Below are 27019 nucleotides of genomic sequence, written 5' to 3'. Positions count from 1 at the left end.
GCGAGGAATGCTAGTTACCTCTGAGTAGAGACCAGAGATGGTGCTTACAACCAAGAATTATCTGGTCCTAAATATCAGTAGTGCTAAAGTTCAAAAACCTTGATACAGAGGAAAACTAAAATGGCTGGTTTACTGGTAAAACTGGAGTGCTAATTATATTCAGGGAAAGAGATTTTGAAAAGAGATTTTTGGGAAATGTATACCAATGAGTATGTTTCACATACATTTACAGCCATGTAATATTTCAACTATACACTTTTTTATAAAATAAATTGTTTATGTATATTGGATTGACCCATGATATTATTAATTGCCTCAGTAAATTCTGTGTATTATTAGGAGCATTAATTGAACATCCATTATTTAATTGAACATCCCACTTGTTGGGATGCAAAGATGATTGGTGCATTGACTCCAAATGCTAATACGGAGAACAAATCCATCAGCATATGCATTATTCTTTCTGCTTTGTTTTGGTTAGACAACCAAAATAAATCCTTCTGAAGCTACCTTAAAATAATTAGATTCCTTAGCTGCTTTTGCCAGGTGTGATTTACATAATTTTTATTTCTTATTTCAATAAAAGTATGTCATTCATATGGGCCTCTGGGTGCAAACAGTGATTAAAATCAGAAAACATTAACAAACACAAAAGCAAGCCTTATACTTTCACCTTTCTTGGGGACTAAACATTTGTACTAATTAAGGAAAAATGCAGTGAAAAGATGTACCTTGCCATGTGCCCTGAAATGCAATTAACTCCAAGTCTGTGGAATTGATAATGAAAGGGAGTTTGAGTCTTTCAGACATTTGTGAAAAGCTTCCTGACTTCTGTCTTTTGTATTTCAATTTTCTAAATTATTAGTAAGACTCTTCAGATTTCTAAGAGCATACCATGTCTAGCTTTTGTTTCTTTCAACTCACAACAAGAATGTGCAGTTGGCAGCAGTATAATCACCACCTTTGAAAAAAGTAAAATCAAAACCAGGCTATTTACCTGCAATGAAGAAACCTTCAATTTAAGCAGGCTGCATTCAATTGCTGGCATGCTGCAAATGGAAATCAGAAACTCCCCAGTAGCTGTGGAGAGATGAGCAATATCCTATCTAATAAAGAGGGGATATGCTGATCGACCCTCACTCTGTTGCAAAGATTGTGGTGCTCATAGCCAATAGGGAGAGAATATGCTAATTGACTTTCATGCTCTCAAAAATGGCAGTGCCCACAGCCACAAGATAGTGGGGCCCAGTCCCTTCAATCTTCCCAGGGTCCGCCTCAAGGCACAGGCAAGCCTTGGATTGAGGCTGCCCAGCCGCCCAGAGCTGCCTGAGGCTCAGATAACCAGGGCCGGCCAAGGCTGTGCTGCCTGCAGTGCTTGCAGCAGAGGTGTGATGGGGCATTGCCATCCCTGATTGTTGGGTTGCCTCCTGCCCCTGAAAGCTCTCAGACTGTGAGAGGGGGCAGGCTGGACTGAGGGACGCCCCTCTTGTGTATGAATTTTCATGCACTGGGCCTCTAGTATTTATGTATTTTAATCTTCACCTGATGTTATGTCTTTGTTGATTTTTTTTTTTTTTTTTGAGAAAGAAAAGGGAGGTGAGAGAGATAGGGAGAAACATCAATGTGGGAGAGAAACACTTATTGGTTATCTCCATACAGGACCCAACTGGAGATGAAATCCACAATCTGGGTATGTGCCTTGACTGGGAATAGAACCAGCAACCTTTTGGTGTACAGGACAGTGTGCCAACAAACTGAGCCATCTGGCCAGAGAATATGAACAATCTTTGGTTGAACAAGAGGAGCTAGAGAGCTTTCTGTAAATGTGATCTTGTGACTATAAAAATAGTGATCATTTATGGCTTGTTATCTATTCAATATAAGCTAGGAGCTTTATATAGCATTTCAAGAACCCGTGTAAGAGCTTGAAGGGGTCTACAGATGAAGAAACTAAAGCTCGAAATGTTAAGTAATTTGGCCAAATTTACATAGTGATAAAGTAGCAGATCCAGAATTTAAATCCAGTTTTGTTTTACCACCAAAACCTTGTTTGTTGTTTTTTGTTTGTTTGTTTTATATAGTTTATTGATTTTTTTACAGAGAGGAAGAGAGAGGGATAGAGAGTTAGAAACATTGATGAGAGAGAAACATCGGTCATCTATCTCCTGCACACCTCCTACTGTGCCCTCAACCAATATACATGCCCTTGACCAGAATCAAAACGGGGATACTTAGATCCACAAGCTGACTCTCTATTTACTGAGCCAAACCAGTTAGAGCAGTTTGTTTGTTTTTAAAGCCAGAATACCAGGCCTCTTTTTTGTTTGTTTGTTTGTTTGTTTTGTTTTTTAATCAGGCCTCTTATATATTTCAACAACAACTTCTAATAATAACAGTCATCAACAATTGCATTTGTAGAAGTCAAGGATCATAAAGTCACAAACAGACTGATGTCTTACGTGGTCAGAAAGCCATCGAGTAAAGCCAGGACCTCAGGTCTACTATTTGGATGCATTTCATGCACTGGAAAAATGAGATGATGAAAAGAGTCAAGCCTCTTTTTATAGTACAACAAGTGTAGTAAATGTAATAATACTAAAACATATAGTACTTGATTTAGTAAAACACACAAAAAAATTATTGAAGACCTCAATTAACAATTTCTCATAGGAGGAAGAGCTTTATTGTAAATCTATATATATATATTTGGAATCTCTAAATACATTCTACCATCCTAACTTCTTTCCACTCTGATTTAAAGTCTGCATTTATCTATATATTTACTTATTGTCGATAACATTTTTATGGTTTCTTTGTATAACTTTAAAGCAATCAGAAGGAAATCACAAATATTGTGCTTAATTGTTTTAAATGTTCAACATGACACTATTTAGGAAGCAATAGCCCATTTATATGCTAACATTAGGAATAAAATTGTGACTAGAGTTGAAAATATATGCCAAATGAAGAAAAAAAATTCTAAAGTATTGTTTAAAAAAAATAAGAGTTGCAAAGAATTAGAAGTGTTTAATCTTTTGAGTTTACTTGTAGCCTCAATGAGCAAATGCCCCCAGTGTAATAACTGCATTCTTTATTTTTGTTTTCTATTTTATTTTTTCCATCACCATTTTCCTCTCTGTGCCCTCTTCAACTTCCACCCACCCCCTTCCAGCTTCGCAATCATCGCACTGTTGTCCATCTTCATGAGTTCTTTATTCATTTATTTTTTGACTGTTTTATTTTTGATGTGTTTGTTGTTGAGTTTTTATTGTTATATTATTTTATGTTTCTCAGAAATTATCACATAGTTCATGAAGAGGTGGGAATTAGAAATACAACATTAATATTAAATGTTAAAAACAGCAAAATTAAGAGATATTTGAAAATAATAATAAGGTTATATTGCAAAGTTCAACAATAAAAATGGCATAATTAAGAAGGTTTGGATATTGGATTCAAACTTTTGAAAAGAAAGACAAAGAATAACTGGAAAATTTAAAAAATATATTCATGTTGCCGAAACCAGTTTGTCTCAGTGGATAGAGCGTAGGACTGCAGACTGAAAGGTCCCAGGTTCGATTTCAGTCATGGGCATGCACCTTGGTTGCGGGCACATCCCCATTAGGAGGTGTGCAAGAGTTAGCTGATGGATGACTCTCTCTCATTGATGTTTCTAACTCTCTATCCCTCTCTCTTTCTCTCTGTAAAAAAATAAATGAAATATATATATTTTTAAAAAATAATATATATATATATATATATATATATATATATATATATTCATGTTAAAGATATCATCTGATATATTTTTATTCTATAGACCAAATTTGCTTATAAAAGTTTAATTTATTGAAAATCTAGTATAGTTTAATTGGACCCTTAATGGCAAGCTTAATATACCCTGATCAAAACTGTAATTGTCTTCTTTTTTATTTAATTATTGTTGTTCTTTCTCTTGATTTTATTTTTTCCATTACCATTTATTCCAACTATATTCTCCTCCACTTCCACCTACCAACCTACTCCTCCCCCCGCATAATCACCACATGGTTATCTCTGTCCCTGAATGAGTTCTTTCTCTTTTTTAGTTTTTGCTCAATCTCTTACCCCTCTTATCCTCCCCCCCCCGTCAGCCTGTCTATGATTATATTCCTAATTTGCCTGTTAGTTCAGCTTGTTCACTAGATTCTCCATATGACTGAAATCATATTGTACTTGTCTTTCTCTGACTGGCTTATTTCACTTAGCATAATATTCTCCAGGTCCATCCATGCTGTCTCAAAGTTGAAAATTTTCTGTTTTTTTATGGCTGAGTAGTATTTCATTGTATAAATGTACATGACTATTTTTATTCTCTTTTCTACTGATGGGCACTTGGACTGCTTCCAAATCTTGGCTATCATAAATAACGCTGTAATGAACATAGGGGTGCATATGTCTTTTGAATTAGTGTTTCGGGTGTCACTGGATAAATTCCAAGAAGTGGAATCCTTGGGTCTTCTAATACAAAGGAGATAACTCGTTAAGGACAGTTAATACTAATCAAGTAAAGATAGAGAGAAAGCAGCCTCCTGCTTAAAACCACAAATCTTTGTCTATAACTTGCATTTTATAACTGTATCACATTCCATAGAGCCAAGTTAGCATATTTACATTGACTAAGAAATTTACTGCTAAATGTCATGCAAATATGACATTTGGGAATGTAAAAAATGATTGAGAAAAACCCATTCTTATATAGAAGAAGATAACTGAGGACCAAATGACTGGCTCCAGATCACACAGCTAACCAATCATAGAGATTTGATCAGAACATGGTCATTTCCATGCCTTAATAAAGGTACAGAGCACCTGTAAATGTTTTCCTTTTTTTTTTTTTTTTTTTTTTGCTCAGATTCATTAACACCCTGGCATATAGTAGTGACCTTCCCAAGTCACAGTTCTGACCCAGGAAGAGAGCTTGGTTTCTGGGTGGTGTGGTGTCGTTCAGCCCTGGAATGAATAGCTAGATCTTGGATAAGAGACACTCTTTTATTAGACTACTGACTGGAGACTAAACATCCTAATACATTAGTTTCATGTGACTATTTCAAAGAAATTAAAACATGTTTTAAATGGTTCCATAGCATTTCTAGAACTCGGGATTCTTAGAACGTATACTATTTTAGAAACTTAGAAGAGTAACTAACAGATGGGGAAACATGATTTCTGATGCCAGAGCTTTTCTTCAGTGAAATGATTTGTTTCATTGGATCGCTTTGGTTGAGAAAACTCAAAAGCCTTCCAAAATAGCTCTGCGCTCTGTGCACTGCCCCTTTTATGAAGCACACTATGCTCTTTATCAAGTGACAAGATCCGTATGCTTTGGAAAGACTATTTTCTGGATATATGGCTGTGGGATACATTGTATTCCAAAAATGAACAAAGGGAACCTTAACATTTTTAATGAATCTTGTTTGCTTGGTTGGTTGATTAAAGACAAGGCCAAGCTGCTGAAGTATCCCATAGGGTGTATATGGATTAAATTTGATCCCATCTATTAGTCAAGCTCAATCAAGTCTACCAATACAGCTGTTTGGGAGGCAAAAATCCCAAATAAATCTGCTTTACCACTCACGTTTTGTGTCTGCAAGTATCTAACATGTGACATGTGAGAGAAATCTCCTAGACTTCAAGCCAACTGATGTTGCTCCAAGTAAATCACTGTAAGATTTTCAGTGCATACATTTTCAATTAATTTATTATGGTGAAATGGCCAAACTATAATCAAAATAATAAATGCTTCTAAGGAGTGAAATTTTGTTATTGAAATGAAAAATAACTCTTCTAATATACTTCAATATGACTAATTTTCTTGAGTCTATACCTACGTAATCACAGGGGAATTGAGTGCCAGATGATGAACTGGGTAATTGATTTAAAGTAGTTTCTCTTGAAGAAAACAAAAATATGGGAATAAAGGTAATTGCTACTGAAAATGGCTGTTTACTACCGTTATAACTTGTTTGCCTCTTTGTTGGCCCCTTTATTCTAATTTGAATAATGAATTTTCATCTTATTTAAGTATAAAGCATTTATTTTCAATTTTGAAATAGAATTAATGTAAACATATTTATTATCTGGCCATCGATCGTACTAGTTTGAAATACTTTATTTTTCTTTTTTTGTTTATTAATTTCCCTAACTAAATCGATATCTAAATAATTTTCAGCTTTTGCTATTTCTTCTCCTTTTATATTTTTATTTTCTCTACTCCCTCAAATAAATATTTTTGGGATGAATATAGAAAGACTCCAATATTGTCTATTCTTTAGAAAAGGAGCTTATTATGTACGGACCTAGGTTATATTTTAATCTCTTGTACTAATGGGCTTCTTGATAACATTTCCATCACTCTGTGCTTCAGTTTTCTTCTCTGTAAACATAGCCTACAGATAATAGTGATCTCACGCATTTGTTTTGAGTATGTAATGAACTAGCATTTAGAAAATACTTAGAGCACAATGTAGTACATTATATTTGCTCAATAAATGTTAGCTTATATTACCTGTTATAGACAGCTTTCTTAAGTCTCACACATCACCCTGATATAGTCTTTATTATGGGGAGAGTAGAATTTGAAGAATATTTTTAAAAAAATATATTTTATTGATTTTTATACAGAGAGGAAGGGAGAGAAATAGAGAGTTAGTAACATTGATGAGAGAGAGTAAGCGATCACCTGCCTCTTGCACACCCCCTACTGGGGATATGCCCACAACCAAGGTAGATGCCCTTGACCGGAATCGAACCCAGACCCTTCAGTCCCCAAGCTGATGCTCTATCCATTGAGCCAAACCGGTTCCGGCTGAAGAATATTTTTAAATGTCTTGTCCAGTTACATATACTCTAGCTTCAATTTACACTGGTTTACTGTTGAAAACTGTGAACTACATTTCTCAATTTTTTTAGGTTTTACCATTAATCCCAATTTAGAATCTATATCACTTAGGTAAATGGTTACCAGATATTATACTTGCTGGATGTTTTACAAAATATCAAATTAATATTATCATTTGCAAAAAAACTATATATGAAAGTTCATAAAATATTAAGATGCCATGTTTACCTTTTTAAGGGTTGTAAAGGAAATAAATGAATTTCATTATAAAAACTAGAGGCCCAATGCAGGAAATTATTGCGAGAGTAGTCCTTCCTTGCCCTGGTTGCCATCAGCAGCTTCCCTCTGGCACCCAGGACCCAGGCTTCCCTCGCAGCTTTGGCTTCATCAGGAAGGTCATCCAAAAGGATGTCCGGGAGGATGTCGGGTCTAACTAGCATACTACGCTTTTATTATTATAGATTATTTGATAGTTACCTACTAAGAATATTGTCATCTATTTTTTTTATTCTTTGATGAGCAACTTAATAGAGCTATGCCACTAAAGAGCATTAAGTTATTCTATATTTAGTCTCCTAATATAGTTTTGAATAGTTTATTTTTTTCTAACATTTCTATTTACCCTTTTTATGAGTTTTTATTTCTATGTCTAGGCAGAAATCCAAGGTTACTTAAGCAGAACTATTTAGTTCTCCCTGAGTTGAAATTCAACTGCAACTCCACAAATAAGACTCTTGGGACCCAAGCATAGCTGATATCTAGCCCTAATGTTGCAGATATCTCAAGGGTGTTAGGTTGCAAAGAAAATTAAAATTGAAATAGTAAGAGTCAAAGGACACATGCCTAGCATTATACCTACCATTTCTAAACATATTTAAATACAGGTTTTTATTCTATAAATTCAAATAAAAATATATTTGTTCTAAAAGCATTTGACAACTAATATTAGCCCTTACATTAGAAAACTCTGTGCAAAGTCTGTAAAAGAGAGGGGATTATTTTGATAAAGAAGCTATACATTTTCAGATCTTTTATTTTGCTTACAAACAGAAGGAACCCCCATTTCATTTCAGACTGACAGTTCTGAAGTGATCAGATTTCTAAAAAGGGCCATATTCTGCCATATGTCATAGGGCTGTATTGATAGAAACATAATCTGGACTTTTGCTATTAGTTGCGACAAGAAACTTTCAGGTTGAATAATGTTTCAGTTTGGGGTCCCATTTCGGATTCAGAAACTGTTGTTCTCTAGAGAGTACGCCCAAATGAAAAGTTTCTTGAAGACAGGTTAATAGTAACTAACTTTAGATAATACATAGGTGGGCAAAAGTAGGTTTATAGTTGTGAATACACACAACTCAGAATTCATTATTTTATTATTTACTTATTATTGCATTATTTATTATTATTAAATTACTTTTGCCCACTCCTATATAAAAACCAGAATGCTAATTGATTATATTTTAAGGGATGCTATCTTTTTCATTCATCAAATCTTCTCACACCTCCTAAGCAGTTTAGCATTGGGACTCTAGGTTAGACATATTAGGAGGTTTTTTGTGTGTGATATGAATTCAAGTAAAATAAAAAAGTAAAACAATTTCAGAGCGCCATGGCCTAATGTTTTGGAAAGCCCAATAACATAGATCTTTCCTACTCTTCTGTAGTGTTAGAATCTGGTGTCTCTTCTTTGAAACAGATTTGCCTTATACTTCTTATTTAAATTGCTTTTACTGTTGAACTTCCTTCAATTAACATGTAATTATTATTAGAGCAATTAGTGCACAAGTGTCAATTTCTTATTTTGATCACACAGTAACAAGTGGTACCCTTTGTCCCTTTATATCTGTTATTTTTACTAAAGAGCTCCTAGTTAGATGCTCTATAGTCTTAATCTGCATGGTAATATTAATTTCTGCAATATTTTGGCCTTTGTATGTATACACAAGTAGGTATAAGGTTTCACACTTTAGCAATATATTCTAAACTAGAGGCCCAGTACATGAAATTTGTGCCTGGGGTCGGGGAGGGAGGATGAGAGGGGCAAGGAGTGTCCCTCTGCCCAGCCTTCACCCTCTCCAATATGAGACTACTCGAGGGATGTCCAACTGCCATTTTAGGCTCTACTGGGATCAGACCTAAATGGGCAGTCAGACATCCCTCTCACAATCCAGGACTGCTGGCTCCCAACTGCTCTCCTACCTGCTTTCCTTATTGCCCCTAACTCTTATGCCTATCAGCCTAATCACCCCCTAACCACTCCCCTGCCAGACTGATTGATGCCTAACTGCTCCCCTACCAGCCTATTTGCCCCTAACTGCCCTTCCCTGCAGGCCTGGTCCCCTTCAACTGCTCTCCCTTGCAGGCCTGGGTCCCCCAAACTGCCCTTCCCTGCAGGTCCAATCATCCCCAACTGCCCTACCCTGCAGGCTTGATCGCCCCCAATTGCCCTCCCTTGCAGGCTTTGTCCCTCCCAACTGCCCTCCCTTGCTAGCCATCTTGTGGTGGCCATCTTGTGTCTACATGGGGCAGCCATCCTGTGTATTTGAGTGACAGTCAATTTGCATATCACTCTTTTATTAGATAGGATGGAGGCCTGCTGTATGGGTGGGAGCCAGCTGGTTTGCCCTGAAGGGTATCATGGATCAGTGCGGGGGTTCCCTTAGGGCATGGGGCAGCCTGAGTGAGGGCCTGTGGTGGTTTTCAGGCTGGCCACACACCCTGGTAACCCAAGTGGAGGCTTGGTATCTGGGATTTATTTATCTTCTATAATTGAAACTTTGTAGCCTTGAGTGGAGTCCAGGGCCTATCAGGGTGTACAGGAAGCTTTGCATCCTTCATTGCTAGGGAAACCTAGGCCTCCTGTTTGCTCCGTGGCCACAACCATCTTGGTTGGGCTAATTTGTATACTCACTCCTGATTGGTTGGTGGGTATGGCTTATGGCTATAACAAAGGCACAGTCAATTTGCATGTTACTCTTTTATTAGATAGGATGTCTTGTTAATACATGCCTATCAGATATTTGGATTGTTTTTTTAGAAATTAAGATGGATTCTGTGATATTACCATGCTCACAATTACTTATTCAAAATATTTGTCCAACTTCTGAGATTTTCCTCGTGCAAAAGGTCTCAGTTACTTTCAATGGAAACTCTTATACCTGTGCTTTGGAACCCAATCCTATCACCTTTTTAGGTATTTCACTCTTTCAAAATGATAACTTCCTTCAAGAAAGACAGTGCTTAATATTTCCCTTCACAGAAAAAATAATAATTTGTTGAAACTCACTTCTCTGATGACACAAGGCTTCATTTTTTCCCCTGATCTCTGTTTCAGGTAACGATGCCCAAAAAGTGTCATAACTCATGGGCTTCATATTCTCACTTTCAATATATTCTTAAATCCACTATAATAACAATCCAATCCTTTCATATTTTATTGAAACTTTATTCTCAGGTCAACCAGTCATGTCCATCCTGCCAAATCAAACCAACCTTCACTAACCCCACTCAGCTTAACAGAATCCACCGGGGCTGCCTGTTTATAACATTTCTCTGTTGATTTCTCTATTGCCTAACTCTCCCAATTTTTCTCTTCCTTTTGGCTGTTTCTCTCCTTTCACCAGCACTTTCTTTACACAGATCCTGGGCTGCTTTAGACAAAAAGTGCTATAGTGTTCAAATCCTTCTCTTTCTTTATTCTTGTGGTTCTCTCTCAAATGAGCTTATACCATTCCCATTACCTTAAATTTAAGCTGATATATCTCAAATTTATATTTCCTGTTCAGAAAACACACTCAAATTTCACACCCACATCTAAGTCTGCGCTTTTTTATTACGCATGCTTATCTAATTGACATAGAAGAATAATGGGTTAAGGTGATTGACTTCCCTCAAATTGTTTTTCTCCCAAAGAGAGTATTTCTCTTACCTCTTTTTTAAAAAAAGTTTTATTGATTTCAGGGAGGAAGGAAGAGAGAGATAGAAACATCAATGATGAGAGAGAATCATTAATTAGCTGCCTTCTGCACCCCCCTCATTGGGGATAAGAGCCCGAAATATGTGACTTCCTTATTCACAGGACATGTTCGAACACTGAACCATACTGGCCCGGCTCCCTTACCTCTTTGTCCAGATCTCTAAATGGGCTTATCCATTATATAGTAGATCAAACACACACACACACACACACACACACACATACTGTCCCAACTATGCCCCAATTAATTAATTATCTGCCTAGACTTAGTGGGACAAAAGCAGGTGACTAGGAGTCAGTAATAACGGTCTGTCCCCTGGTACTTTAATGTCTAGACAGCTGAGACGAACTGGAACACAAGACACACAAGACAGAATGAGTATGCAATCACACAGGGTTTATTTACCTATTCCTAGTTGGTCCTAGGCTCTGGCAGAGCCACCCGGCGATACACATGGAAAGACGGACGACGAAGACAGAGACAGGCAGGCAGCCACAGTTGGTTCAGGCTCACACAGCAGAGCAATCAGGGACTCGTCTCAGCGACGTGGAGTCCTCCCCTATCAGGCTGGAGACGCGAATCGAAGAAGGTCCAGTGCTTATATAGCCAGTGGTAAACGACTTGTGTCTTATCAGTGTGGGCCAGATGGGGTGCCTTATGCTAAGAACAGGGCGTTTACACTTTAACAAAATGTTATAAACTTCACCATGTTTATAACATTTTGGAAGTTACACAGTATTGGGGTCTCCACACAGCAAACATTTCACATCATAATCATTTCACACATTAAAGGGATTTTCTTATGATCATAACACTATAACACATACACACAAACTAAGTTATTTGGGATTTCTACCCTTTACTGCTGCCACTTCAACAAAAAGTCCCAGTGGTTGTGTCTTATATACAGTATACCATTATGATATACAGTGTTTCCATTCCCTTCTTTTCCCCCCACCCTTGTCCAAAATGGCATAATTTACATTCTGAATTGTTTTTACATTTCTACAATCCAAGATTTAAAGTAGTCACTGTTATTCTCACCCCCCCCCCATAACATAAAATAAATCGTGTTAATGGAAAACCATTGTTTTTTTCAAAAAAGCAAGAACCCCTTAGCATGTGCTGCAGGGATTGTCCATCATACTCATTTATTCTCCTGGCTACATGGAAAGATACATTTGTTTCTAAAGCAAGTCAGGCTTTTTCCTTAAGTTGGATCTTTGCATGTTGGTTTTCTATATTCAAGTGTTCTTCCCTTGGCACTTTGCATATAATAGTTCACTTTTTATTCAGGACTAAGGTAAAATGTTACTTAAGCTGAGTCAAATGCAAAGGAAAGAAGTACTAGAGGTTTAGGAGAGAAGACTTCTCTTCTTACGGTTTGGAACATTTTTAGAACACATGATTGTTTATTATAGTTTTATTCATATTTAAGTTAATTAAATATTCTGAATAATGTGAAACCCCAAAACTTGGGGGTAAAGAAATAATTAATTTAAATCCAAAGTGTATGCCACTGTGAGTTAGTTGAGGATCAGCTGACCTGAGCTGGCTCTTGTTTGCTGGCTCTGTTCATCTCCAGTGCGTGCCATCCTGCATTGGCTCATTTACTAGTAGTTCTACTCCAGGCTGGACATTTTGAACTGGGACAAGTCTGCCCATGCATCTCCCATCTTCCTCTGGGGCCAGTGGACTAGCTCTGGCATGTGCTTCTTATGTCAGTGGCAAAGCATAAGAGGAAACATGTAAAGTCTAATGAAATGTAGGTGCAAATATGGTCTATGACCGTGGTCAGCAAACTGCGGCTTGCGAGCCACATGCGGTTCTTTGGCCCTTTGAGTGTGGTTCTTCCACAAAATACCACGGCCTGGGCGAGTCTATTTTGAAGAAGTGGTGTTAGAAAAGGTTTAAAAATGTTGGCTCTAAAAAGAAATTTCAATCGTTGTACTGTTGATATTTGGCTCTGTTGACTGAGTTTGCTGACCACTGGTTTGGGACACCACTGCTTTCAAATCATTCTATTGCCAAAGTAAGCTGGAGGCCACTCCTACTGTGAGAGAGCCCTGCAAAGCACATGAATTGGAGAAGGAAGAGTTGTGGTCAGTAATGCAACCCACCTTCCATTTATTTCATTTCTCAATCATTGACTTAAAAAGGGTGCTAGAAGATGGACATACGATGATAATGAAATGTGTAGGTTTTTTTTTTTCCATTTTATTTTTATGATCAAATCTCAGCTACAATGAAACTGTCTGACATTTCCTTCTATTCTAAAATGCTTGTACATGTAGCAATGAGAAATTTTATTATGCATTTGATTTTTTCCTTCCAATATACTATTGACTTCCCAGAGGTGATTTTTTTCTCTCCTTTATTAATCATTGCATTTCTACTGTCTACTATTCTATTCATGGAATTTGGTAGGTATTTTTTTAATTATTAGTTAAACTAAGTATAGCATTAAAGACAAACTGAGATTAAAAATAATTGATGTCACTCTATGCAAATATAAAGTTGCCAGTCCAATCTTAAGAGCCAGACATAAAGTTAAATATATATATTTAAATGTGTGAGTTTCTCACTTGCTTCACTTTTATATTTTTTTATAATAACATCAAGTATCTATTTTCTTATCTAGATACTTCATTGACTACAATGCTGAAGATGACAGGTTTTTCAATATTGATGCCAATACTGGATCTATTAAGACTACAAAGGTTCTTGATAGAGAAGAAACTCCGTGGTACAACATCACAGTTGCTGCTTCAGAAAAAGGTAAATGACTTGACTTTATGTACTATAGGAAAATCTGTCACTGTACAGGAAGATTTATACTGAGATTTTCTCATAAGCAGGTCTCTTACCATTTTTATTTTTGATGCCAGGATCTAAGAGAGTGCACAAAATGTATTAGATACAATTTTACTCATTGTCAGACACAGTGAATATATCATATCCTTTCTTCTTTACCTTAACCCTGGCATAGTGGTGAAAAATTGCATCATGGGCACTTAGTCCTCATGCCTGAGTCAAAGCATTTGGTTCTCCTTCTAACTGTGCTTATATCATGCTTATAAGTAAGTCATCAAGGGATTAGAAGAATGGTTCTTCACACACTTCAGTTTAGAAGAAAAAGAAATGAAAATTGATCATTGTTCTTGAATAATTTCAACAATATAACACCCCTCCTCAAGCTTCAGTTATCATTTAGAAAACGTATTGTAAAGTAATAACTTGGAATTTCAATAGGCAGGTATATGCCCTCTTTGAGATAAATATAGGAGATACAGAATAATGCACTATGGTTAATATCTAAGTTCAGAAAAGCACAAGCATAAGTGTCAGTAATTATTTGTGAATTTATTTGTGTGTTTTTTAATATATCTTATTGAGTTTTTACAGAGAGGAAGGGAGAGAGATAGAGAGCTAGAAACATCAATGAGAGAGAAACATTGACCAGCTGCTCCTACACACCCCCTACTGGGGATGTGCCCACAACCAAAGTACATGCCCTTGACCAGAATCAAACCTGAAACTTTTAAGTCTGCAGGCTGATGCTCTATCCACTGAGCCAAACTGGATTTGACTATTTGTGAATTTAAAAAGTTGTATATGACTTTGTTCAAATGAAATTAGAATAAAACTAAGAAAATGGATCTATCATAACAATGAATTCTTTCTTTACATATTAAGTGATCAACCAAACTCTAAATTACCCTAGGTCTAGAATTTATGTTTACAAAAATTATGTAGGCATTTAGGAAAAAATTATATGTATTTTTTATATATGTACACACACACATATATATTCATTAGGAACACACACATATAATCAACTTCACATTAAAAAATAGTGCTTTAGAACATGAAATTACGCTCTTTTTCTTTGCCCTCAGAGGTTATGCCTCCTCCATGTGCCCTGTTCTAGGAAGCCACTAATCTAGATTCTATTTATCAAAATCAGTAATTTTTAACTTTGTTTCAAGGCACACATAAAATAATTATTAAAATTCTGTAGCACACCAAAACTATATTGTATTTTATGCTGATCTGACAAAAAAAAAAGGGTATAATTTTTATTCACTTACATGGGATGACTATTATTGTGTTGACTGGTATCATTTTTAAATTTGGCAGTCTAAGGGAAAAGAGGTCAGTGCCCCTGACTAAGTAATCAGGTAGTGCATGTTTTAAAAATTCTTGTGGCACACTGCTTGAAAATCACTGCTCTAGTTGTTTTAGTCTGTTCAGGCTGCTAGGTGCTTTAAAGGATAAACTTATTTCTCAAAGTTCTATAGGCTGGGAAGGCTAAGATCAAGATGCTGGCACATTCAGTGTTTGGTGTGGACGAGCTTCCTGTTTCATCCATGGCTGCCGTCCATTGGTGTCCCTACAAGGAAGGAGGGCAAGGAAGTTCTTAGAGGTCTCTACTATAAGAACACTAAACTTAATGATAATGCCTCTACCCTTATTACCTAATCACTTTCCAAAAACCCCACTTCCTAATGCCATCTATTGTTAGGTTTTAACATATGAATTTTGCACATAACATTCAGTCTATAGCAATACATTTACTTATTGGCAATTCATATAAAAGAATCATATAATCGGTGTTCCTTTATTACTGGCTTACTTCTCTTTTCAAAGTTCATCTACATCATGGCATGTCATTAATTCATTCTTTCTTATTGATAAAAAAAAAATCCCATAGTATAAGTATACAACATTTTATTTATCCAATAGAGGCCCAATGCACAAATTCATGCACCAGTGGGGCCCCTTGACCTGGCATGTGGGATCTGGCTGAAACCAGCTCTACAACATCCCCCTGGAGGCCCCAGATTGAAAGAGGGTGCAGGCCAGGCCAAGGCATCCCATCAGTGCATGACTGGGGCTGGGAAGGGACATGGAAGGTTGACCAGATGACTGGACACTTAGCATATCAGGCTTTTATTAGACAGGATCCATCACTTGGTAGACATTTGGGTTGTTTCTACTTTTTGCCCAATATGAATAATGTTTTGACTATTAATGAGAAAGTTTGTGTGTAGCCATGTCTTAAATTATTCTGGGTATATATCTGGGAGTGAGATATGGATATTATATTTAACCTTCAGAAATACTAACTGCCAGTTTGTTTTTCAAAGTGGTCACATTTTACATTCCCATCAGCAGTATAGGAGTTCAATTCCTCTCTATTGTTACCAATATTTATTATTATGTATCTTTTTTGTTATAATCGTCCTAGTGGGTGTGTGTTATTGTTCTTTGCAGTTTATGCAGTTTTTTAATGTCCTTTGAAACAAATCAATAAGTATACTATGTTAGACTTTTTATACTACCTTTTATGAATATTCTACCTTTTGTGATCTATAACATTTGCTCAAGTAACTTCCATATAATTTTTTCAGCATCATATTCTTTTTAAAAATAAGCATTCAATAATTATTTTTTTAATATATATTTTATTGACTTTTTTACAGAAAGGAAGGGAGAGGGAGAGAGAGTCAGAAACACTGATTAGAGAAAAACATTATTTAGCTGCTTCCTGCACACCCCCTACTGAGGATGTGCCCGCAACTAAGGTACATGCCCTTGATCGGAACTGAACCTGTGACCCCTGAGTCTGTAGACTGACACTCTATCTACTGAGCCTAACTGGTCAGGGCCACTAATTACTTTTAAATGAGTATTATGAATGAGTCCCGGGAATATCTTCAGCACCCGAGTCACTCTGAGGTAGGCCCCGTGTGGGCCCCTGGGCAGGGCTGAGCCAGGAATCAGAGCCCAGGGGCCCCCTGCCCAAGCCTATAGCTTCGTCCCGCCAGAGGCTTTAGGCCTGGGCAGGGGCCAAGTCCGCGATCTGTGTGAACTATAGAGGAAACACCTTTTCTGACCCCTCATTGGCTAAACTCCCTTGTATGCCACTGATAATATTCTTAGTAACTTGGGTAGTAAGAATTCAAAAAGGTGATCTAGGGTTTTTCCACCACACTTCTGGAGAAAAAAACAAAGGTCTGCTGCTGGAGGGCTAAGAAATTTCATATTCTGCCCTAGCCAGTTTGGCTCAGTGCATAATTCCTAGGCTAGGTCACAGCAGGGTCCAGGTTCGATTCTGATCAAGGGCATGTACCTAGGTTGCAGGATCCTCCCTGGCTGGGGCCCAGGTCAGGGCTCATGCGGGAGGCAACCAATCAAAGTGTTCCTCTCACTTTGGTGTTTCTCTCTGTCTCTTTCTCTTCCACATTCTCTAAAAATCAATAGAAACATATCCTCAGGTGAGAATTAAAAGAGAGAGAGAGAGAGAGAGAGAGAGAGAGAGAGAGAGAGAGAGAGAGAGAGAGAAAGAGAAAGAGAGAAAGAAAGAAATGCCATATCCTATGAAAGACACATCTTGAAAATGCCTAAAGAAAGTTGTCATTTTTTTCATGGTGAAGGGATTGGAGTCTGTGTTGATGAAAACGCCTTCTTGGCTGTGGTGACTGGCAGTGGCTACAGCAGCAGGGTGATGGGACACAAGCCTTCCCCTGATCAGCCCAGCCCGCTCCCCATGGAGTATGACATCCCCTGAGGGCTCCCAGTATGTGAGAGGAGGCAGAATGGCTGAGGGGACCCCCCCACCCTCGCCGCCCCATTGCACAAATTTCATGCACTGGAGCCTTAGTTTTATAATAAAGTCAAGTCCATTTCTAGTGGTGTTTTGGTCAAAAATATACTGTAGGTTGCTCTAAATCTTACCTCAGTCCAAATAATATTTGCATCAAGTAGAAATTAATGTATGCCTATACGTGAGTTCATATATATCATGAAAACTGTATTATGTGCAATAATTACCAAAGGAGAGGCCCATTTTCACTGAATTAATGTCTTAAATATATACTTATTTTTTAAAAAATATCTGCCAGTACTTTAAATGGGAAATGAGTTCATACATATCTACTTAGTAAAAGAATATAGTAAATTGCAGTAACCTGAATTTTATAGATGCCAATAAAAATGCTTTAAAGACAACCCAATGAGCAATACTAAAATGTAATTTAATCCTAATCATAAACATGTGTGTAGAATGAGCACTAGATAAGACTTTATAGCCCTATGGCGAGCATTTTAGAAAACTACACAGCAATGCCCTGATTACTTAGCCTAAGCGCCTATTAAATATCGGAGGCTCTTTCATGTACAATTGTTTGTACGTGCTAACCTCACCACCAGCCACATCATCAGTGTCTCTTCTAGTTTATTCTGTTGTGGAAATGCACTTGATACTTTTTTTCATTTTGAATTTTCGAAAGCCATTCTATGTTAGAACCGTTTAGCTTCACAGCACAGTTGAGAGGAAGGTACAGAAATTCCTCATATACTCTCTGCCCATATGCATGCTATTGTCACTGTGCTTATCTTGTTATGTGAAATCTAACTCTCACAAACTTGTTCATATTTGCAATTTTTCTTAGCAAGAAAAGAATTTCTTACGGGCACATTTTCCTTAGCAAAGAAATTGGTATTGCTTCACGTATGATCAAAAATAATAACATCCTTTTCTCAGTATATTAGTTATCTATTCTGATATAACAGATTACTAGGAAATATCCAAAAACAATTCAATTTGTTCTAAGGTAAAAGAAAATGACTGGCCCACATAGCAAACAATAAAGCTCACATGTTAGTTAGGATTTAGACTTACTGCAACTTGATCAGGTCTCTATTTTCATTTCTCTGTGATATTTCCTTTTATATTTATACTTTCTTTTTATCTCATCTTTTGCCTTAGAGTCGCTATATTATAGTAACAAGCAACAAATACTGCATTAACTTGTATATATATTAACAGGATGAATGCCACCTTAAGTCAGGGTAAACTCATTCATAACAAAGGTGAAATTGTCATTTTTGAATAACCATTAAAATGTTACTCCAATCAGGTCATTTTAAATTTTTCATTCACTGTTTTTAAAAGTTGCATTTTATTCATGAAATGTGCATATACGTGGATTAATTACTATGGCAGAAGGTATATGTTCATCACATTGGCTCAAGATAATCAAGGCTCATATTTTATCTTCACTTGTTCTCAATTACATTCAAACTTTGTGGGTTCTACATGTGGAAGAAGTTTGGTGAGGCAATTATAATACCCGTTCTGTTTTTTGTTGTTACTTAGTTATTTACACAACTAGAGGCCTGATGCACGAAATCTGTGCAAGAGGCTCAGCCCTCACAGCCACAGCAGCTTGCCTCAGTCCTCGTAGTCCTGGCCTCCTCTGGAAGGTGGTCTGAAAGGTCATTTTGCTGTCTGATCTAATTAGTGTATTATGCTTTTATTATTGTAGATATGTTGATGCATTTAAGGGCTTACTAATTACACTATGCCAATCTCAATATAAAATTCTGGAAGAACTCAGCCGGTGTTGCTCAGTGGTTGAGCTTTGTCTCATAAACCAGGAGGTCAAGGTTATATTCTCGGTCAGAACCCATACCCAGGTTGTGGGCTAAATCCCTGGTTGAATTGTACAGGAGACAACCAATAGATGATTCTCTCTCTCATCATTGATGTTTCTATCCCTCTCTCTCTTTCTCTTCCTCTCCCTGAAATATATAAAATCATAAACAATATTTTTTAAAATGCTGGAAGAATTAGAGCAAAAATGTGTATTAAAGATAAAAACTTGAATGACTGAAGCAATTATGTATAGCACTGTTAGATATTTATTTTATAGTTTTCCTTTCTCCTTAGATTTTCAATACCTCTTTTAACGCAATTTCTTCCTCATATACAAATAAATAAATAAATAAATAAATAAATAAATAAATAAAAATTTAAAAAAATAAGCTTGCTTCTCTAAAGACATAAAATAAAATAAAATAAAATCAGAAAAGGGTTTCTACAGTTTTCTGCCATCACATCTATCAACCTACTTAGCACAGTATGCTTTCATCTGCACAGATCTGTCTTCCTCCAGGTTCCCGTGAGTCAGTTCTCCACGCCATGTGTATGACCCCCTCTCTAGGCTTGCCCTGCGTCCTCACTTGCTCACCCAGAAACATTGCACTGTCAATCGTTTTCCTCTTCCCTGCACTTGCATTTCCCCCATCTGATACACAATGCTCTGCCCTCATAAATAGGCTTAATTCCTATCTGAAAATACAATGAAATCTCACAAACAAAACCTGAACACTACCTTCAGTGTTTCCCTCCTGATACAACTCTATCACTCTATCCCCTCTACCAAAAACCCCTTGGAGGAGTTACTTACTATTGTAGTATACAGTCACATGCAGCTTAATGATGGGGGTAAACTCCGATAAATGTGTCTTTAGGTACAATTTTGTCTTTGTGTGAACATCGTAGAGTGCAGGTATAAATCTGGATGGTATAGACTGCTACATAACCTATACTATATGGTATAGCCATTTGCTCTGTAGTAGAGGAAAATTTTCTATTTTTTTCTCTCTACACTTCTATGTTCTTGGCTTGGATATCCCTGTAATAAAAGATTAATAGGAAAAAAACAAACAGATGTTTAATAGCATGTCGGCCTCCTGTCTATAAGGAAGAGAAGATAGCCAGGGAAAACTGAGTACCTCACAAAATGATGGAAGCCAAGCTTCAGCTGAAGACAAAAGATGTTGGGGTTGGTCGGAGTCAGTTTGGGGAGATTACAAGGAGAAGCCCAGTAAAGGAGGGTAAGACTGATGCAGATTTCAGTAGCTGTCTTCAGCTTCCATCAAGGGTCCCTAATCCCCCACAGCTCCTGGTGTAGCAAGGGAGATACTCATGCAAATGCAGATTCCCCTTACATGTGCTAATGTCTATTACAAAAGGTAACATCTACTTGGTTTATAGATCTTCTCCCATGTCTGCTAATCCTTACAATTTACCCCCCAAAATATATTTTTTATGACAGATAGACATACTTTCAGGTGAAAAATTTTGTTCCCCTACAACCCCTGGACTACAAATCTGTACAACATTTGAGTGTACCGAATGCTGTAGGCAAGTGTAACACAGTGGTATTTGTGTTATATGTTGTGCTACATTAGAGCAATTAGGCAACAGGACATGTTCAGCCCATAATGAACTGAATGGAATTGCTATCACATATACATCCCTGTGCATCCTCTATCACCATGCTCTTTAAAATCCACGGTAAAAGCAATCTTGTGTTCATTGCTTTGCTAAAATTACTTTTGTCCTCCATATTGTAAAATCTAAATTCTAACATTAATTTCACCGTTTGCTCAAAAAAGCAACAGCATGTAGCAAAACTGACAACTCCTTCAACAAAGAGGTTCTTTCTTTGTTTTAAGAACACATTATTCTCCAGATTCTCTAGCATCTGTATAGCATAACTTGCATTCCCAGCTGCAGCCCATTGTACTATGTGAGGTCCATGTGACCAAGGGATCTGCAGGGAATGGCCTACTGGCTCCCTGGGGAGCATGGACTTGCAACTTCCTGGTGAAGTCGCCCAGATGACCAGGCTTATAAGGCCTGCCCTCTCCTTTGCTCTCTTTTCCTATTTTTAAATGTTAGCTAGATAATTATGACAATCACACAAGTACATTTTATCCTCAAACTCCAATTTTTCTCTAAATCTGCTCCTCTAGAAGTCTTATCCATGTTACCAATGATGGTGATAGCCTTCAGATTCCTCACGTAAATCAATGAGTCATATTCAGCTCCACTTTTTCTTTTGTCCCACATCCAATTTTTCAGAAACCTCTGACAGCTATGCTTTAAAAAAATATTCATAAATCAACCACTTTATATTATTTCCATCACTCCAACCACTGTCCAAACAAGCACCACCTCCACCAAGTATTCCCTGTAGCTTCCTAAAAATTCTTCTTTAGCCAAGAACCTGGAGAACTGCCAGAATGTTTCTTTTAAATCACAAGTAATGCCAATGCAGTCTCGTTTAATAAGATTTAATACTCACAAATAAATTAAGGTCACAAAATATGACACTCATAATGGGTGAACCAAGTTTTTTATACATATATCCTGCCAAACAAAGACTAAAGGTAAGGAATATCTTGTTTTTGCTTTAGTTCTTGAGTATGAATCTGAGCACATTTTAGAGAGATTTTTTTTTTAAATTGAATATAGACTGTTCTGGCTTTTGTATTGTTTTCATTATATGTATTTCTCCAGTTTTAATTCTATGTTCACAAAGGCTGTTGATTTATAGCTCATTGATAATTATTGTATTATCATTATCACCCTTTGATTATTTTATTAGACAGTGATGCATGATATTCAAGGGCACTATATCTGAAGTAAGGCTGTCTCTATTTAAATTCTGTTTCTCTTTATAACAAGCAGTTGGAAATTGGGCAAGTTACTTAACACACAGGGTGTCCCCAAAATGTATACACATTTCAATGATTAGTAATGTCAATGGGTTAGATTTGAAAAGAAAAAAACATCAATTGAACTGTCAGAAAAAATTGTGTGTGCTTTTTTGGGGGGGACACGCTATATTAACTTATTTTTAACAAAGGATTTTAATGAGAGTTGCTTTAATTTATAAGCATTGCCGTTGCTTTATATCCAGTTCAGCATTTGGAGAAATATTGTCAAACTTCTTAATATTATATCAGTGTGGTTGGTGTTAAATGGTAACTTATTTTAATTAACTCTTTTTTTTAATGTTGAAAGTACTTTATGTGTTTATTTGGCACTTATATTACCTATTCTATTAAATGTTTGTCATTAATTTTACTAATTTTTATATTGAGCTGGCTCTTTTTTATTGATATAATGCATTGTATTATATATTATAGAAAATCCATTGTCAGCAAATATATTCACTCATTTTGTGAAATTTCTTCCTCTTTGTGGTATATTTGGAAGAACATAAAAAAAAAAAGTCACTTTTGAATGTAACCAGTTTTATCAGAGCTTTCTTTGTGATTGGGGCACTTTGTGTTTTGAAAGCTTTTATTTACTTAACTAGCAGCCCATCGCGCCATATTGCTGCAGCAGGCCACCTGCTGCTTCCGCGGGAGCCACACTGCTTCTGTGCGGCTCCTGCGGCAGGTGGAAGCCAGGCTCTGGGAGCGGGAGGGAGCCACACCATTCTGCAGGAGGAGAGAGGGAGCGAGCTGCTTCCTTAGGAGGCTGTCCATCATCCCTGTGCTTGGCTGCAGAGGCTGTGGGCCGGCCCCTCTGTTCTCCAGAGGCCCTTCACTGAGGTGGGATGCTTACCTCAGCAATGAAGCAAGCATTCTGCCAGGCCGCTCATGCTGTCCACTCTCAGCGGCAGCCCTCACAGGACTGGGTGACTCCAGCAGGGTTTAGGGGATTGGGCGCCACCATCTTGTGGCTATGGATGCTGCCACCTTTGTGATGGAGTGATGGCTAATTTACATATTTCAATTTTATTAGATAGGATGTATTACATACTGATATTTTTTCAAATTAGATACAGTTGTTTTACCCACTTAAGTTCGTAATTATTTAAAATGTATTTTTGTTTATCATGTAATTGTGGCCCTTCTTATAACAATAATGCTATAATTTTACTGAAAACCATTTCTTTTTAAAAAATATTTTTATTGATTCAGAGAGGAAGGGAGAGGGATAGAGACAGAAATATCAATGTTGAGAATCTTTGATTGCCTGTCTCCTGCACGCCCCCTACTGGGGAATCCATCCTGTAACCCTGGCATTTGCTCTGACTGGGAATTGAACCATCGTCTCCAGGTTCATAGGCTGACACTCAACCACTGAGCCACACCAGCCATGCTGCAACCATTTCTTGATCAATCCTCCTTTACCCACCGATCTGCAATAGCATCCTTACCATATATTAAATGTCCATATATAATAGATAAGTGGTTGATTCTTTTCTCTTTCTGTTTGTCTATATTTTTGGCACTATCACATTGTCTTAGGTTCTAATTCCATATAATGAGGCTTGAAAAATCATAAAGCAAGTATCTTTTTTTATGCTTTTTCCTTCATATCTGGATAATCTTTGCATTAACTATAATATTTTGTTATCTATCAGAGTTCTATGAGAATTCAAGCTAAGTTCTATTTAAATTTATCTTTATTTTCCCCAAGTGGAACTTGACATCACAAACTGTGTAAATTCTCCCACAAGAAGGGAATGATTCTTTGAGTAAAGGACTTTACTTCCTATTTTCTCTAAGTTTATTTATATTTGAAACCTTGAACTTTTTAAAGATCGTGTGACTTTTTTTTTTTTTTTTTTTTTTTTTTTTACCAACTGCTGTGCTTTTCTCAGTTTAATGATGAAACTGATTTTCATCCCTTACACTCTGACAGCATACAATGAATTCTGACAACTTTCTCCCACTCCAGTTCTGAATAACATGTAATTTCCTTGATATGACAAAAATACCATTTTAGCATTCATGGCATGCCTTGGTGTTCATTTTTCATTTTCCTGTAAGTTAATGAGTTTAGCAAGGAGTGCCATCATAAAGTTGTCTTTTGCCAAGAGTCCTGCTGTAGCATATGGAGCTAGTGACAAGCTACACTATTAAGGAGATTTGTTTAAAACCAAACCTCTAAAGTGTGCATGGAAATACTAAATACATCCCCGTGTGTTTTGCAGACAATCCTGGTTTGCTGAGCCATGTTACAGTGGGTATTAGAGTTCTGGATGTCAATGACAATCCACCGGAACTTGCCAGGGAATATGATATTGTTGTCTGTGAAAATTCTAAGCCTGGCCAGGTAAGTTAATTGTTCTCTTCTTGTCATTTGAATGGAAAAAAAGGAAATGCAGCTCTATTTCTGTTATTCTTTTTTTTTTTCTTTTTCATTTTATTGAGTTTGTTCAGTAACAAAAGGATATAGGTTTCAGGAGTAAAATTCTATAATACATCATGTGTATATTGTATTGTGTGTTCACCACCCCAACTCTTAAAATGCTATTTTTGTGCCCAGTGAAAATAATTTTACAAAGCTTTATTTTAAGTACCAGATAGATTTCTTTTTAGAATCACAGGAAATAAAATGTTCTCCAAATCCCAGCTGTAATTCAAAAACTAACTCATCCGTCCATGCACTCATCATGCCAATAAAATTATGCTGAATGCTTTGTGTGTGGCCCCATAGTAAATGAAAAGGAGACTGTGACCTTGTCTGTGCTAATGAAGCTTTGAGACTAGATTGGGGGAATGGACTGGTGTTTCCATTTTGGAGGGCCCAAGGGCGTGACATGAGTAATCGTTGTGGGATACTGGTACAAAGAGATGATTAGGTATTAATAATGTGAAGAGTGTGTATGTATTAAGGAAGTGGAAGAGCTAACGAAGGAGAGAAGAGCTTGAAAATGGGAAATGAGTCTGCATGGATTGGGGCTCCAAGTTAAAGGAGTATGGCAATTCTGAAGGAAGGCCAGGGTGGTTGAGGCACATAAAACAAGTGGGGGACTTTGAAGGGAGTTGGGGGGGATCAGGCCTTCAGGGGAAAGTAGCTAGGAGGACCAGGCTGGCAGGGGAAAGCAGTTGTGGGAGATCAGGCCAGCAGAAAGGGCAACTAGGGTGACCGGGCCAGCAGAGAAGGGCAGTTGGGGGAGACCAGTCCTGCAGGGGAGGGCAGTTGAGGGGGACTAACAGTGCTCCCCTACAGGGAACCCCCCACTCCATCTGCCCTCCCCTACCAACCTAGTCATCCCACTACTGCCCTCCCCTGTAAGCATGGGTCCTCCCTAACTGTCCTCCCCTGCAAGCCTGGGTCCTCCCTAACTGTCCTCCACTGCAGGCCTGGTCCCACCCCAAATGCCCTCCCCTGCAAGCCTGGTTTCCCCACAACGGTTCTCTCCTGCAGGCCTGGTCCCCTCTAACTGCCCTCCCCTGCAGGCCTGGGTCTCCCCGCAAGTGCCCTCTCTTGCTGGCCTGGTCACCCACAACTGCCCACAATTGCCCTCCCCTTCCAGCCATCTTGTGGTGGCCATCTTGTGTCCACATGCAGGCAGTTATCTTTGCCACATGGGGGCGGCCATGTTGTGTATTGGAGTGATGATCAATTTGCATATTACTATTTACTTAGATAGGATTAAGTTTGTCACCTCTGGTACTTAAAATTATTCCTAGAAAACCATTTTAAAAGCAGTAAATAATTTTATGTTACAGATATATAATGGTTTACTTACCAAATCCTGTTTTTAATGTGCCAGAAATGTATGCATATATCCTAAATATTATTTTCTTAACATACATTATAAAGGTATAATTGATGAGAAAAATCTTAAAAATTAAAAAATATATAAGTACAGATTTAAAACATACAGCAACTAAATATGGAATTTCCATTCTTGGTAGTAAGAGTAGATTAGACATAGCTAAAGTAAAAATAAGTGAATGGAAAAATAGATGATAATAAAATGTCAAAAAGATGAAAAGAAAGTATCAATACAAATATAAAAGACATGCTACTCTCAAGTCTACTATATAATTTATTCAATTTTCAGCAGCAATTGAGCATTTACCAGTATATAGTATTGCTCTTTTATTCGCATAGCTGATACTGTTATCAGAAACTAATTACTAGACTTAGCAGCTCTGAATTATAATGAAATTTGATTAAGTTATGTGATTGCTTCTTTTTACCCTTTAAAACTATTTAGCATCATTGCTGTTTTTTAATGTTGTATGACTTTAGCTGTCACTATAAGATAATTGGGTTCTTTATGTTGCTCACATTTGTTTCCAACTCTTTAACCAAAGTGAAATTTGTCCATTGAAGGGATAAAAACATCATTTTAAAAGTGTTGCTTATTATACTTGTATTTAAACTATTCATTGCAAATGTGTGTGGTCAATTGTAAAATTAACCATGCTTACATGGAAAATGGTTGGTTATGGAAATTTTCAGTCCTGGATTTATTAACCCTTATGTGTGTAGCATTTCTGAAGAAACTTTGTGTAATTTGATGCAGGTTTGGAATAGATAACTCTATTTAAATGATTTGTGAAATAGGTTTTTTGAAGCATATTTGCATTGTTCAGCTCTATAACACTTAATTTTAGAATTAAAGACATTTCTAATATAGATGCTGTGCATCTAAATATAACAGCATGTGACTGTGGCAAAGAGACTGGTCTCTTATGAAAGCAGAGTTTTAAACCATATAACAGTAGAGATCAGGTTGATTCAGATATTAACATAAACTGC

The 27019-nt window shown here is 37.1% G+C and overlaps 1 protein-coding gene and 1 long non-coding RNA gene across 8 annotated transcripts in view; one reads left to right on the top strand and one right to left on the bottom strand.

Annotated features, from left to right (window-relative positions):
* The window catches only part of LOC311620991, a 59023-nt gene extending 47624 nt beyond the window's left edge, over positions 1 to 11399 (bottom strand). Inside the window, exons 1-2 of the long non-coding RNA XR_014794782.1 lie at positions 11266 to 11399; positions 2460 to 2523 (exon numbers count right to left, since the gene is read on the bottom strand). This is a non-coding gene — a long non-coding RNA (uncharacterized lncRNA). The remainder of the gene's footprint in view (positions 1 to 2459; positions 2524 to 11265) is intronic.
* Positions 1 to 27019, top strand: part of CDH18 (cadherin 18) — a 305298-nt gene that overhangs the window by 250742 nt on the left and 27537 nt on the right. For all 7 annotated transcript variants that reach the window (XM_084880780.1, XM_084880774.1, XM_084880777.1 and 4 more), the window contains 2 exons: positions 13502 to 13638; positions 24453 to 24574. In XM_084880780.1, the coding sequence (XP_084736906.1) occupies positions 13502 to 13638; positions 24453 to 24574 (259 nt within the window). The remainder of the gene's footprint in view (positions 1 to 13501; positions 13639 to 24452; positions 24575 to 27019) is intronic.

Source organism: Pipistrellus hanaki, assembly GCF_964339955.1.
Source record: "Pipistrellus hanaki genome assembly, chromosome: 4".
NCBI lineage: Eukaryota > Metazoa > Chordata > Mammalia > Chiroptera > Vespertilionidae > Pipistrellus > Pipistrellus hanaki.
Note: the sequence above shows the minus strand (reverse complement) of the source record. Positions and strands in the feature narration are given on the sequence as shown.